The sequence below is a fragment of the Cornus florida genome, unplaced genomic scaffold (assembly GCF_030987335.1).
Source record: "Cornus florida cultivar Cherokee Brave unplaced genomic scaffold, ASM3098733v1 CherokeeBrave_3.0.0_Hap2_Chr07, whole genome shotgun sequence".
NCBI lineage: Eukaryota > Viridiplantae > Streptophyta > Magnoliopsida > Cornales > Cornaceae > Cornus > Cornus florida.
In genome coordinates this window covers 56353515-56368107 of record NW_026775577.1, presented here as the reverse complement: position 1 = coordinate 56368107, position 14593 = coordinate 56353515, and the positions used below count along the sequence as shown (strand labels likewise).

At 36.8% G+C, this 14593-nt stretch overlaps 2 protein-coding genes across 2 annotated transcripts; one reads left to right on the top strand and one right to left on the bottom strand.

Annotated features, from left to right (window-relative positions):
* The first annotated feature begins 4718 nt into the window (after positions 1-4718).
* On the top strand, positions 4719-6980 carry LOC132266233 (uncharacterized). Its single transcript, XM_059767085.1, has one exon. The coding sequence runs from the start codon at positions 4719-4721 to the stop codon at positions 6978-6980; it is 2262 nt and encodes a 753-aa protein (XP_059623068.1).
* A 6289-nt stretch (positions 6981-13269) lies between these two features.
* Positions 13270-14327, bottom strand: LOC132266231 (uncharacterized). Its single transcript, XM_059767084.1, has 2 exons — positions 13937-14327; positions 13270-13805 (listed from the first exon to the last, which is right to left on the bottom strand). Exons 1-2 carry the CDS (start codon positions 14325-14327, stop codon positions 13270-13272), a joined length of 927 nt encoding a protein of 308 aa, XP_059623067.1.
* Positions 14328-14593: the final 266 nt, after the last annotated feature.

Sequence of the window (14593 nt, the reverse complement as noted above, 5' to 3'; positions counted from 1 at the left end):
TCACCACACCATAAGTCTTCTCAAAAACGAACATACGTTCCATCACGAACCTTGAATCTAATATGGGTGGAAAACACATCCCATCCCTTCTGATTGAACTTCTAAACGCCAACACCTCCGGTAACAAAAATAGGACGAGAAGATCAACCCCCACTCTCCTCCCCAAAGCGACACGAGATAACTTTTCTCTACTGTCTATAACGCTCTTTCCCGAACCTCCATAACCACTTCCCCAATAAGGCCCTATTTAATGGGACCAGCTTTTGAATGCCTAAGCCGCCAAATTTTAAAGGTTTGCAGACTTGCTCCCAATTGACAAGATGATACTTGAACTGTTCTCCTCTTCCACCCCAAAGAAAGTCTCTCTGAATTTTTTCAATTTGCTCAGCAATAGAGCACGGGATTTAAAACAGAGATAAGAAATACTGAAATAGGTGGGAAGAGACGAAAGGGTACTCTTAATAAGAGTGACCTTTCCCCCCCTCAAAAGATACTATTTTTTCCATCCTACCAATTTTTTTTCATACCTATTAATCACCGGATCCCAACTCCCCACTTTCTTGGAGGAAACTCCCAAAGGTAATCCCAGATAATGAAGTGGAAAATCACTCACTCCACACCCAAGAACTGCAGCCAAGGAGGAAATATCAGGAACATCCCCCATTGGGATAAGCACACTCTTTCCAACATTGATTTTAAGTCTGGATACCGCTTGGAAGCAAGCAAGAATACACCTCAAATATCTGAGTTGGGAAACATCAGCATCACAAAAAACCAAGGTATCATCCGCAAACAACAAATGGGATATCTCAATCTGATGAGCAATATCTCTACCGACTGTGAACCCCCTTATGAAACCCAGATCCTGCGCTCTTTTCATTAATCTGCTCAAACCTTTCATAACAATAAGGAATAAAAAAGACGATAAGGGATCTCCTTGTCTCAAACCACGCGAACTCGAAAAAAAATTAGCAGGAGATCCGTTCACAAGCACAGAGAACATGACGGACGAAATGCAAGATTCAATCTATTTTATTCATCTTTCCCCGAACCCCATCCTCCGAAGAAAGTAAAGAAGAAATTTCTAATTAATGTGATGATAAGCTTTCTCAATGTCAAGTTTGCATAAGACACCAGAAACTCCATTTTTCAATCTAGAATCAACGCATTCCCCTACTATGAGAACGAAATCCAAGATCTGCCTTCCACCAACAAAAGCATTCTAAGAATAAGGACCTTGGCAATGAGCTTATACATACATCCCACTAAGCTGATTGGCCGAAAGTCCTTAATGTTAGAGGCGTTGCCTTTCTTAGGAATAAGAGCGATGAAAAATGCATTCAAGGAATTCTCAAATGTGCCATGAGAATGAAAATCCTGAAAAGTGCCCATCACCTCATTGCGCACCACATCCTAACTCTCTTTAAGAAACTACTGTAATACTCCTAATTTTAAAAGGATAGTCTCGGTATTTATTTATTTGTTTTAATTGATTTTTTAATTGTTTAATTGATTATTTGGCTATTTGTTTATGTGTTAGTTACATTATTTGTTTATGTGCTATTTGCATTATTTTTTTCTGTGTTAATTAAATTATTTGTGTAGATTAATTTGTATGTGATGATTTGTATTTGTTTATATTTTAATTATTAGATTAAAAGAATTTGTTGTTTATATTTTATTTTTATTGTTTAAAAATGATGGATATGGTTAGTAGTAATGGGCCAACCAATTGGGTCCCATGGACTACTTGGATAAGATGCTTAATGGGTATTGATAATTACCCATGAATAGTTATATATAGATAGAGATATATATATATATACATATAAAGGGGAAAGTAATTTATTAATTACTTTTATGGTAACTTGGGTAGTAGTATTTAATCTGATGTATATATTGTATATATTTATATAATAAGGATATACATAGATTTTTACGTATCGTGTTTTAAGTTACTTTATAATATTATGGTAACTTGAGTATTATTGGATATCGATTAATAAATAATGGGAATAAATAATGAGATGTATATAATTTATTTATTTAATAAGGATATATATATAAATTATACACATAACATATTGTACGTTACCTTTTTAATATTTTATTTTTATTTTATTTTCTTTATTACATTGACTTGGGATGGAATTAGGATTAGGGTTAGTTTTATTTTAACCTATAAATATATAGCTATAGGTTGTAAAAGAGGGCTAGAAATATCACGTAAATTATTCTAGAGAGAGAGTTAGAGAGAGGAGGAGGAAGAGGAAGGAAGGAGGAGAAAAACCCTTTAGAGAAGAAGATGAAGGAAGAAGAAGATTAACTTTCGATCCGAAAGTTTAAGGCAAGTTCTTCTTCTATCTCTCTCCCTTAGATTTGTGTTTCTGTACATGCTTAGAAAATTCCAGGATTTATTAAACACATAAAATTTAATAATTATGCATGTTTAATTGGAGTAAAACCTAGGTTTTATGAAACTGGTTCATATATGTTCTTTTGTTATGACTTAATAAATTCATGATTTTAATTTTGTTGGTCCTAAGATTCTCTAAGTCCTATTTGCCTGTTTAATGTCAAAGCTTTGGTTTTGTGTGCTTTAGTGCATATCCTATCTGTATTGTGGTTTTACACATATCACTTGGGCAACATTGACATTTATATTGCAGTGACAGTCTTTTTACATTGGCATGATTTAATTCATCACAGCTAGTACACTTGATTCAGCTAAATTGAATGGTTTCAGTCAGGATCAGTATATAAGGAACTTGTCACAAGTGCTTTCAGGGGTACTTTTGTATTTTCCCTGATGTATTCTATGGATACTCGTATGGCTGGATAGCTGCATTACACTAAACTGCTATGGTGAGCCTACATTATGTCTAATACAGCCTCAGCAACAGGATTTTGCTGAATGTAATTTACAGCTGGTATAAGGCTTGTTTGTACAACTTTTCAAGTATTTTCAGGAGTGTGACACGTGGCTGTGGTCCAGGTATATATATTGTCCTCCAATGGTGTTGCAGATCTTAGTGGCTAAGCAAAGACAAATATCAATGTGTCCTCACTTGTATGAACTGTTCTTACTGATGCATGAGGTGTCACTATTCGGTGAGATATCAAGGGCAACATTGTCTTTTCATTAAGGGAATGTCAGAATTGTTCTTATGCAATCATTGGTTGAAAGGTGACAGCATTGAATTAAGAGAGGTGCAGTTAAACATTTTCACTGAAATATATATATGCTGCTATAGGTGTCTTTTAGGGTTAATGGCCTTTCATAGAGACTAAAAGCAAGCTGCAGAAGAGAACTCTCGAGCTCATTTTCATTGAACAAAGTTTTTCTGTGATTTGTAATGATGATTTATGCTAGAAAAACCCACTGACTCAAGCCTTGTGTGTGATCAATGTGCTGAGATGCTACTGTTGTCCAAATTGCTGAAGAAAGGGTTGGATTGAGTAGTGAATCTAAGTTCCAAGCTGCTGTGGTCATTTCTGAGGGTTGTCACAGGTATAACTATGCTATTTACACTTGCTCAGTAGTTTGTTTTGAACTGAAACATGCTGAAATGGATTTTGAGCTCTTAGACCAGTATATAAGCCTGTTTTTCTGCATATATTGTGATTCAAGCACAAAATGATTAAGTCTAGCTATTCTATGGATTATCTATGTGCTAGCAAGTCTATTTTGATGAATCAAAGTTGTTGAAATTGGCTGTGGTGCAAAATATTGACTGATTGTGATTGTTACCTTGCAAAACCTTTCAAACTGTGTTGAGCTGAGCTTATTCAAGAACTGTGGTAGTACATTGATATATACTCATGCTATACTGTATTGTTTAAGGATGTTAACATGAGTACTGTAGTGAATTAAGACTGTGGAAGCTATTGATAAACTATTTTCGATGGAAAATTCCAATTTTACCCCTCATACTCTAGCTGCAGCAGTTTAATGATTTTGAGGCAGTAACTTGGTATTTTGTGTTGTTCAAGTTGTTTCAATTGTAGAAGGAATTTGATTATCTTATTTATCATTTGTAATGATGTATATGGTGAGCTATATGAGCTTTGTTGGTCCAAGCAAGGGTGCTTAGGATAAGGGGAGTGTGTATGTGCACTGAAATCAGCTAGTGCGTGTATTGGTTGTGAAAGCTAGTGTCCATTCTTGTGCTTGGGTGTGTGCAGAGGGTGAGACAGCTGAGTGTGTAAGAAGGTACATACAGCTAGTAGTGATCTTCATTGGCCATGGCCAAAAACCAAGGTTTTCCCTAGTTGAAAGGGTTTCCTTGAAAATCCTGTTTTAAGTACTTATTGCTTGCTTGCTGAATTATCTTATTGATTCTATTGGGAAGAGATTAACCAATTCACCCCCCTCTTGGTTCATCAATTGGTATTAGAGCTTGGGTCTGCATTGAAAGGTTCTAACAAGCTTGTAGTTGGTCCTAGCTATGGATGAAGGTCAAGTTATTAACAAAGCTCCTGGTTTTGAAGGCTCAAACTATGATTCTTGGAAAACTAGAATGGAAGCCTTTTTAGTGTCTCAGTCCTATGATGTTTGGCATGCTACCATACATGATGTTGTGATTCTCAATCCTAAAAATCCATCTGCTGAAGACAAGATAGCTGTAGCTAATGATGGAAAAGCCAAACATGTTCTTTTCTGTGCCTTGAAGTAGCAAGAATTTACCAGAGTGAAGAATTGTAAGATAACCAAGGAAATGTTAGATTCACTTCAAGAAGCTCATGAGGGAAACAAGGTTATAAAGGAAAACAAAATTCAGCTTTTCACGGTTCAATATGAAGTTCGTAAAATGGAAGAAAGAGAAACCATTGCAGAATATATGTTCAAAATCAATGATCTTGTAAACAATATGAGAGCTCTTGGTGAAGACATTAAAGATTCTGATGTGTGTAAGAAAATTCTTAGATCTCTCACTTCCAGATTCAATGCCAAGGTCATTATTCTAGAAGATAAAGATTTGTCTAACATGAAGATTGATGAACTTCAAGCATCTCTCACAGCTTATGAGATGAGAGTTGGTCCTCCTACTTTGCATAGAAGAGAAACAACACTCAAAGCCAAGGAGAATGTTGAAGAAGATGAGTCTAAGTCAGAAGATGATCTTGAAGAGGATGAAGTGGCTTACCTTGCTAAGAAATTCAGAAAATTTAGGTTTACAAGGAAATCTCAGTTGCATAATCTAACATGCTATGAGTGTGGCAAGCCTAGTCATATTGTATCCAAGTGTCCTAACTCTAAAGGGCAAAATCAAAGAAAGTTTGAAGAATTTAACAACAAAGGAAGGTTTGGAAGAAAAGCCTTACTCTCAGACTGGGAAACAGCCATTGACGAAGAAAAGAAACTTAAAGAAGATCAAGAAGATAAATGTTTATTCATGGCCATTCTAGAACCATCAAAAGATTCTGTTGAAGAAGATACTGACACAGAGATTGAGGAAATTCTAGAAAAATGTGAAAGACTTGCTGTGAAGTGCAATCAACAAAAATCTCAGATCAGAAAGCTAAATTCAGAACTATTAAGGTTTAGACAAATTCTCACCAAACACTTAAAACTCAAATTGTCAACTATGTGTTCAATTTCCCTTATTGTCCTAAGCATACTCAAGGTTCAAAGTAACTCTCAGTGGTCTACTAAAAGATGCAAGGAAGAACTATCTACCATACTTGAGGAGAGATCTCTGAAAATGGTTAAAATTCAGAAACAATCTACTAAGCAAATTGGGAAGACTGGAATTGGATATGTATGTGATTCAGCTGCTAAGATTAGTCAGAAACACTCAACATTTGTGAAGGCCACCACTGGAGAAGTATATGCAAGATATCCCATGGTGAAACCTCTGAGATCAAGGTTTGATATTTTTGACAACATTCAATATCCTTTGAGTTTCAATCAAAGAGACTTTGTTACATCAGTTGCAAGGAACTTCAAGATCACTAAGATGTATATGAAGAAGTCAGACCTAACTCAAGGAGTGAAAGTTAAATACAAAGGGTCAATGGTGAAATCTAAGATGATGTGGATCCCCAAGAAGCTGAACTCTATAAGTCTTCTTGTGTATACAGCTTTTAAAGCCTGCAATATTCAGGACAAATGGTATGTTGACAGTGGCTGTTCAAGACATATGACAGGTGATGGCTCAAAATTGAACTCCTTACAGCAGTTTGATGGTGGAAATGTTATATTTGGAGACAATCAAAGAGCTAAGATTGTTGGAATTGGCACTGTGAGTAAGTCTAAAGAGTTGCCAGAGATTCAAGAAGTTTTATTGGTTGAAGGGCTCAAACATAATCTCCTAACTGTAAGTCAATTGTGTGATAGTGGGAAGGAAGTCTGTTTTAACAAAGAAAAAAGCAATATGATTGATCTGGAATCAAAACAAGTTCTGTTCTCAGCTAGTAGATCTTTAGGAAATGTCTACACAGTCACTGAAGAAAGTCAGGTCATCCAATGTAATTTAACAACCTGTGATGAAGCTAAGTTATGGCACAAGAAGTTAAGTCATCTTCATTCAAGGAACATGTCCAAGATATTGAAGCTGAAAGCTGTTAAAGGTCTACCTAACATTTATTTTAAAGATGATCATCTTTGTAAAGCATATCAACAAGGAAAACAAACTAAAGTTTCATTCCATTCCAAGGAAATCAACTCCTCTAAGGCACTTGACCTGATATATATGGATCTTTGTGGACCTACTAGAACCACAAGTATTGGTGGCAGTAAGTATTTTATGATACTCATTGATGACTTCAGCAGAATGGTGTGGGTTTACTTTCTGAAAGAAAAGTCTGAGGCTATTACACACTTTATTAAGTTTGTCAACCTTGTTGAAAATGAAAGAAGCTGCACTGTGAAGAAACTCAGGTCTGATTTTGGTTCTGAGTTCACCATGAAAGAATTTGAGCACTACTGTGATGACAAGGGAATCAAAAAGGAATTCTCAGCTGTTGCTACACCTTAACAGAATAGAGTTGTGGAGAGAAAGAACAGAATAGTTCAAGAGATGGGAAGAACAATGTTGCTTGAAAAAGGTTTGGCTAAAGGATTTTGGGCTGAAGCTGTAAGTACTGCTGTGTACATCATCAATAGGGTTCTTTTTAGACAAAATTCAACCAAGACACCCTTTGAATTATGGTATGGAAGACCTGCAACAGTACACTATTTCAGAATATTTGGCAGCAAGTGTTATATACTTAATCACATTGACAATTTGGGGAAGTTTGATTCAAAATCTGATGAAGGTATATTTCTGGGGTATTCTACAAAGAGCAAGGCTTATAGATGCTACGACCTTAGATCTTCGAAGGTGGTTGAGTCAATCCATGTAAAATTTGATAAAAATGATTCTGACTGAAGATAGCAATAATACAATTGGTTCAAATGAAGTCAGCTCTTCAGTGACTGAACCTGAGAATTCAAAAGAAACTACTTACCCAGTGCTGCAGAAGCAGGTTCAAGCTGAAAACATTATTGGTTCATCTCAAGCTGGAGTTCAAACAAGGCATAGGAAGAAGTTAACTGAGTTGGAAGTTGAAGATAACAAAGAATACAATCACTTTACAATGTTGTCATCTATTGAACCTAAATCTTACTGTGAAGCTAAGAAGATTGAGGATTGGGTTGTAGCCATGCAAAAAGAGCTAGATCAAATTAACAAAAATGATACTTGGACACTGGTACCTAGACCTGTAAACAAAAATGTTATTGGCTCTAAATGGATTTACAGAAATAAGATGAATGAAAAAGGATCTGTGATCAGGAATAAAGCAAGGTTGGTGTGTAAAGGCTATTCATAATAAGCTGGAATTGACTATGATGAAACTTTTGCTCCTATGGCTAGAATGGAGTCCATAAGAATGCTGCTGTCCTTTGCATGTCACAAATAAGTTAAAGTGTACCAAATGGATGTTAAATCTACTTTTCTAAATGGAGACCTAAGTGAGGAAGTTTATTTAGAGTAGCCTGAAGGTTTTGAAGATTCTGAATATCCCTCTCATGTATTCAAACTAAGCAAAGCCTTGTATGGTCTTAAGCAAGCTCCCAGGGCCTGGTATGAAAAGTTACATCAGTTTTTAATTGAACAAGGCTTTCATAGAGGTAAAGTTGACAGCACTTTGTATGTTAGGATTCATCAAGACCAGTTTCTAATTCTTCAAATCTATGTACATGACATCATGTTTTGTGGTTCCAACACTTCATTAGCATCAGAGTTTGCTAATATTATGAAAACAAGGTTTGAAATGTCACTCTTGGGTGCTCTCAGGTATTTCTTAGGACTTCAAATTGCTCAAAGATCCAAAGGAATTTTTATTTCACAATAGAAACATGCCTCAAAATTACTCAAGAAGTTCAACATGAATGATGGCAAACCTGTTTCAACACCATTGTGTCCAAATACTAAACTGTCACTTGATTGTACCTTAGAAGCTGTTCCATCCACACTTTATAGATCTATCATTGGCAGTCTACTCTATCTTACAACTTCCAAACCTGATATCATATACTCAGTAGGATTGGTAGCCAGATTTCAAAGTAATCCAAAAATGTCTCATCTCCAGGCTGCCAAATGCATTCTCAGATATGTTAAGGGCACAATCTCTTATGGTCTACAATATATTTTTTCTCCAACAATGACTATAGCTGCATTTTCAGATGCCGATTGGGGTGGATCCTTACCTGACAGAAAGAGCACTTCTGGCTGCTGTTACATTCTTGGCTCTAATGTAGTCTCTTGGCTTAGCAAAAAATAAGACACAGTCTCTCTCTCCACTTCAGAAGCTGAGTATATTGCTACCTCTCAGGCTGGTTCTTAATTACTTTGGATGCAGTCTACTTTGATAGATCTTGGCCTTCAATTCTCCATGCCTCCCAAGCCCTTTTGTGACAATCAAAGTGCTATTGCCATCAGTAAAAATCCTACATTGCATTGGAAAAGCAAGCATATAGATATCAGGTATCATTTTCTCAGAGATAAGGTTCAAAAAGGGCTTCTTGAGATTACTTATCTACCAACAATAGATCAAATTGCAGACATCATGACTAAGCCTCTTCTTCCTCACAGATTTTCAACCCTTCGAGATCTTCTAAGGGTTGTTTCCCCCACCTCTTTGACCTTACTATTGTTGGTCTTACTCCCTTTTGACCTTCAATGTCAAAAAGGGGGAGAAATGACTAAAATAAGGATAGTGTCACATGCTATTCTTATCATTTGATGAGTGTTGGGTTGTTCTCCTTCTATTAGCTGGATCACTATACTTGAGACCTTATTTCATATCAAAGCTTTTGTCATTAAAGGCAAAAGGGGGAGATTGTTGGTCCTAAGATTCTCTAAGTCCTATTTGCCTATTTAATGTCAAAGCTTTGGTTTTGTGTTCTTTAGTGCATGTCCTATCTGTATTGTGGTTTAAATATATCACTTGGGCAGCATTGACATTTATATTGTATTGACAGTCTTTTTACATTGGCATGATTTAATTCATCACAGCTGGTACACTTGATTTAGCTAAATTGAATGGTTTCAGTCAGGATCAATATATAAGGAACTTGTCATAGGTGCTTTCAGGGGTACTTTTGTATTTTCCCTGATGTATTCTATGGATAATCGTATGGCTGGATAGCTGCATTGCACTGAACTGCTGTGGTGAGCCTACATTGTGTCTAATACAGCCTCAACAACAGGATTTTGTTGAATGTAATTTACAGCTGGTATAAGGCTTGTTTATACAACTTTTCAAGTATTTTCAGGAGTGTGACACGTGGCTGTGGTCCAGGTATATATATTGTCCTCCAATGGTGTTGCAGATTTTAGTGGCTAAGCAAAGACAAATATCAATGTGTCCTCACTTGTATAAACTATTCTTACTGATGCATGAGGTGTCACTATTTGGTGAGATATCAAGGGCAACATTGTCTTTTCATTAAGGGAATGTCAGAATTGTTCTTATGCAATCATTGGTTGAAAGGTGACAGCATTGAATTAAGAGAGGTGCAGTCAAGCATTTTTACTGAAATATATATATGCTGCTATATGTGTCTTTTAGGGTTAATGGCCTTTCATAGAGACTAAAAGCAAGCTGCAGAAGAGGACTCTTGAGCTCCTTTTCATTAAACAAAGTTTTTTGTGATTTGTAATGATGATTTATGCTAGAAAAACCCACTGACTCAAGCCTTGTGTGTGATCAATTTGCTGAGATGCTGTTGCTGTCCAAATTGCTGAAGAAAGGGCTGGATTGAGTAGTGAATCTGAGTTCCAAGCTGCTGTGGTCATTTCCGAGGGTTGTCACAGGTATAACTATGCTATTTACACTTACTCAGTAGTTTGCTTTGAACTGAAACATGCTGAAATGGATTTTGAGCTCTTAGATCAGTAGATAAGCTAGTTTTTCTGCATATATTGTGATTCAAGCACAAATTGATTAAGTCTAGCTATTCTATGGATTATCTATGTGCTAGCAAGTCTTTTTTGATGAATCAAAGTTGTTGAAATTGGTTGTGGTGCAAAATATTAACTGATTGTGATTGTGACCTTGCAAAACCTCTCAAACTATGTTGAGCTGAGCTTATTCAAGAACTGTGGTAGTACATTGATATATACTCATGCTATACTGAATTGCTTAAGGATGTTAACATGAGTACTGTAGTGAATTAAGACTGTGGAAGCTATTGATAAACTATTTTCGATGGAAAATTTCAATTTTACCCCTCATACTCTAGCTGCAGCAGTTTGATGATTTTGAGGCAGTAACTTGGTATTTTGTGTTGTTCAAGCTGTTTCAATAGTAGAAGGAATTTGATTATCTTGTTTATCATTTGTAATGATGTATATGGTGAGCTATATGAGCTTTGTTGGTCCAAGCAAAGGTGCTTAGGACAGTGGGAGTGTGTGTGTGCACTGAAATCAGCTAGTGTGTGTATTGGTTGTGAAAGCTAGTGTCCATTCTTGTGCTTGGGTGTGTGTAGAGGGTGAGACAGCTGAGTGTGTAACAAGGTACATATAGCTAGTAGTGATCTTCATTGGCCATGGCCAAGAACCAAGGTTTTCCCTAGTTGAAAGGGTTTCCTTGTAAATCCTATTTTAAGTACTTGTTGCTTGCTTGCTGAATTATCTTATTGATTATGTTGGGAATAGATTAACCAATTCACCCCCCCTCTTATTTCATAAAATTTGATTTCTTGTATAAATTTTTATATGTTTAAATTATGTATTTTTCATATATGTGGATTAATGGAACATAGAAACATGCCTAGGATTCCTGAAACAAATAAAGAGTGAATACACAGTGAATTTCTGGGTTGATTCACGTAATAGTGTTAGGACCGTTGTTACAGTGCTCGAGCCTTGGGGGCAAAGCTCGAGCCTTGGGATGAAAAGCTCGAGCAATTGGTTGTGAAGCTAGAGCAATTGGTTGTGAAGCTCGAGCATTTGGTTGTGATGCTCGAGCAACTGGTTGTAAAGCTCGAGCACTTGGTTGTGAAGCTGGAGCATTCGGGATGTAAAGCTCGAGCCTGAGAAGGAAAGCTCGAGCAATTGGGATGAAGAGCTCGAGCCTGAATTAGGATGCTCGAGCCTTGGACAGGGTGTTCAAGCAATTGAGACAGAAGCTATAGCCTTATCTGGTGAGGTTTCAGAAATAGCGTTGTATTATTTGTGGATTGGATTTGAGGAGTCCTAAATGTCGATTAAGGACTAAGAATGATTTAAATAAGTTTTTAATAAATTTTGGAGAATGCTTAAGGGATTGTATAACAAAATATATCTATCTGTTTAACATTCAGTATGTGTAAGATATGTGACACAAGAAACTTAAATAAATTATAAGTTGTCCTATCTCGTGTTAGCATGATATAATATTATTATGTTTAACTTTGGATTATTTGATATACACCTGAAATTGTATTATCAATTAGCGGACTGTTGTGTGGATTTATTTGATGTACTGTTTTAAATGTTGCATCATTTATGGATCATACGGATTATATGCACCGGTATGGGACGGTGACATATTAGGATGGATTAGATCACAACGCTAATTCCTACCTACTCATACATACGGAATGGATTAACTAAAATAGTTAAATCCTATATGGATTCATGTCTTGTCAACTAAAATAGTTGAACGACATACTAGATGGTTGTTTTATAGTTCTGTATTAGGATGGCTTAACTATAATGTTAAATCCTAATTATATGTAGTGTCTAGGCAACGAACTGTTGAGCGGTACTACTATGGTTTTTGGATGGATTTTAAATATACAATTATGGTTCCATAATATGAGCTTGAGTCTCAGAGTCGATGGTTAGGGAGCGTATAAATAGTGGGATGCATAGCTGGCTATGATGGTTTGAGGTGTACCCTGTTTAGGTATAGGTAAACATGCCCACTTCGAGTGCATTTTGCATGTTACCTCTATTCAGGTTGAGACAGGCCTATAGTCCAGTGAGAGTCCTTTAGTGTGTATTTATATATATATACGGACAATTAGTTATTGTTGGATTGACTAGGATGTACACGTGTATTGAATCTCTGCTTAGACTGTAGTAGAGTAGAACTTATTTGTGGGCCTGACCCACCATAATTTTTCAGGTGTTCATCAGGAGTAGAGGTTGTTCATGCTGAGCAGGGATCAGTCTACTTCACTCTTCCGGAGTTTCTACATAAGAATTTTGTTTATGTTTCAGCTTTTGGTTTGGTTTTCTAGGGGTCCACATAGTATGGATTCCCGAGTTGTATTTGGAGGATCAGTTGTATCATAATATTTTATTATTAATAAAAAATTTATTCTGAGGTTTACTATTGGATTATCATTTTAGTTTCTTTTCAGCATTTATTTATTCTTCTTTATTCTTTTGTACTCTGTGTTCGTTTATTGCCTAATTGTTTTGATATCCCCGGGCGTTTGGGCGTGGGCCTGGTCAACCCGCATCCGGAGATCCGGAGGTATCACAAATGCATAGTAAAATCGTTTGGCCTGGAGCTTTATCACCGTTACAACTGGATAACGCCTTAAGAACTTCCACTTCAGAGAAAGGAACTTCAAGCCTATCACTATCCAGAGTAGAAATAACATCGAAATGCAAACCATCAAGTTTAGGTCTCTATCCGAAAGTCTCGGTATAGAGCTGCTGGTAAAAGGAAATAATTCCCTGACGCACCTCATCTTCTCTCCACAGCTCTGAACCATTCACACGGATGCGCCCGATGTGATTGCATCTTCTATGAGCGTTATCAAGCCTGTGAAAGAATTTTGTATTACGGCCACCTTCTTTTAGCCACAAAGCCCGAGAATTCTGACGCCACAAAATCTCCAGCTAACTTAGCAAAAATCGTCTGACAAGACGCTCTTCTAGAGCGTAAAGATTCCATATCCTGCCCTAGCTCATCAAGACGATTAAGTTTAGCAATATCAGCCAAAATTCTATTTTTCTTCCATTCAAAATTCCCAAACACCTCTTTATTCCACTTCTTAAGCTCATATTTGAGAATCCGAAACTTCTTAGCAAGCACATAGTTAGCAGAGCCTGTAAACATTGCCTCCCCCCACCAAGACTGGACTTTCCCTTGGAAGTCCTCGGATCTCAACCACATATTTTCGAATTGAAATGGTGTGCGTCTAGATCTCATACATCTACAATCAAGAACTAAAGGCACATGATTAGACATGACCCTAACCAAAGCTGCCTGAGTAACATCTGGGAACTTCTCTTCCCAATCCCCAGAAACCAGGAATCTATCCAATCTTGAAAGAGTGACTGAATCTCTGCCACTAGACCAAGTAAAAGCTGCCCCTTCCAATGTTAGATCAATAAAAAAGTGACCATTAATGAAGTCAAAGAACTAGGTCATCTTCGAGGACCACCTACCCCCTGTGGATCTCTCGAATGGAGACCTAACAGAATTAAAGTCCCCGCCTAAGCACCAAGGCAATGACCACAATTCCTTGACGTAGTTGAGCTCTTCCCAAAAAATAGGTTTATCATAATCAATAACGGGCAGCTGAAATTATCATCTTCCATCTGAAACACACGTAACAAGGAAAAGAGCCCTTTCCAGAATTTTATTCTCGACAACCATCTTCGATCCCACATAATTAGAATTCCACCCGATGTGCCAGATGCGTTCAACGTTTCCCATTCCACAAACCTTCCTCCCCAAAGACTCTTAACCACTTCATCAGTAATAGAAGCCAACTTAGTTTCTTGCAAACAAATAACATAGGCATTCCATTTCCTTATAGCAGCTTTAACCACCCTTCTTTTGTCCGAATCATTCAAACCACGAACGTTCCAAGTAATAATTTGTATCTTCATTGAGAACCAAAAATGACCAATTCCCCTCCTCCCGGCTTCCCACTTCTAGTCCTTCCCTTTTCTTTATTCACCCCATCCTTCCCCTTATAGTTGAAATAGGAAATAAGGTTCTTAACCTCTTGTTCTCCTTTCTGATGTGATGAATGTTTTCTATTTTTAATAACTTTTGTACTTTTGTGGGTATCTGTAATTTCGTTTCCTGCCACAATAGCATGAAGAATGGATTGCGTTCGATTGACATCACCCTCAGAAGAGAAACCCAGAGC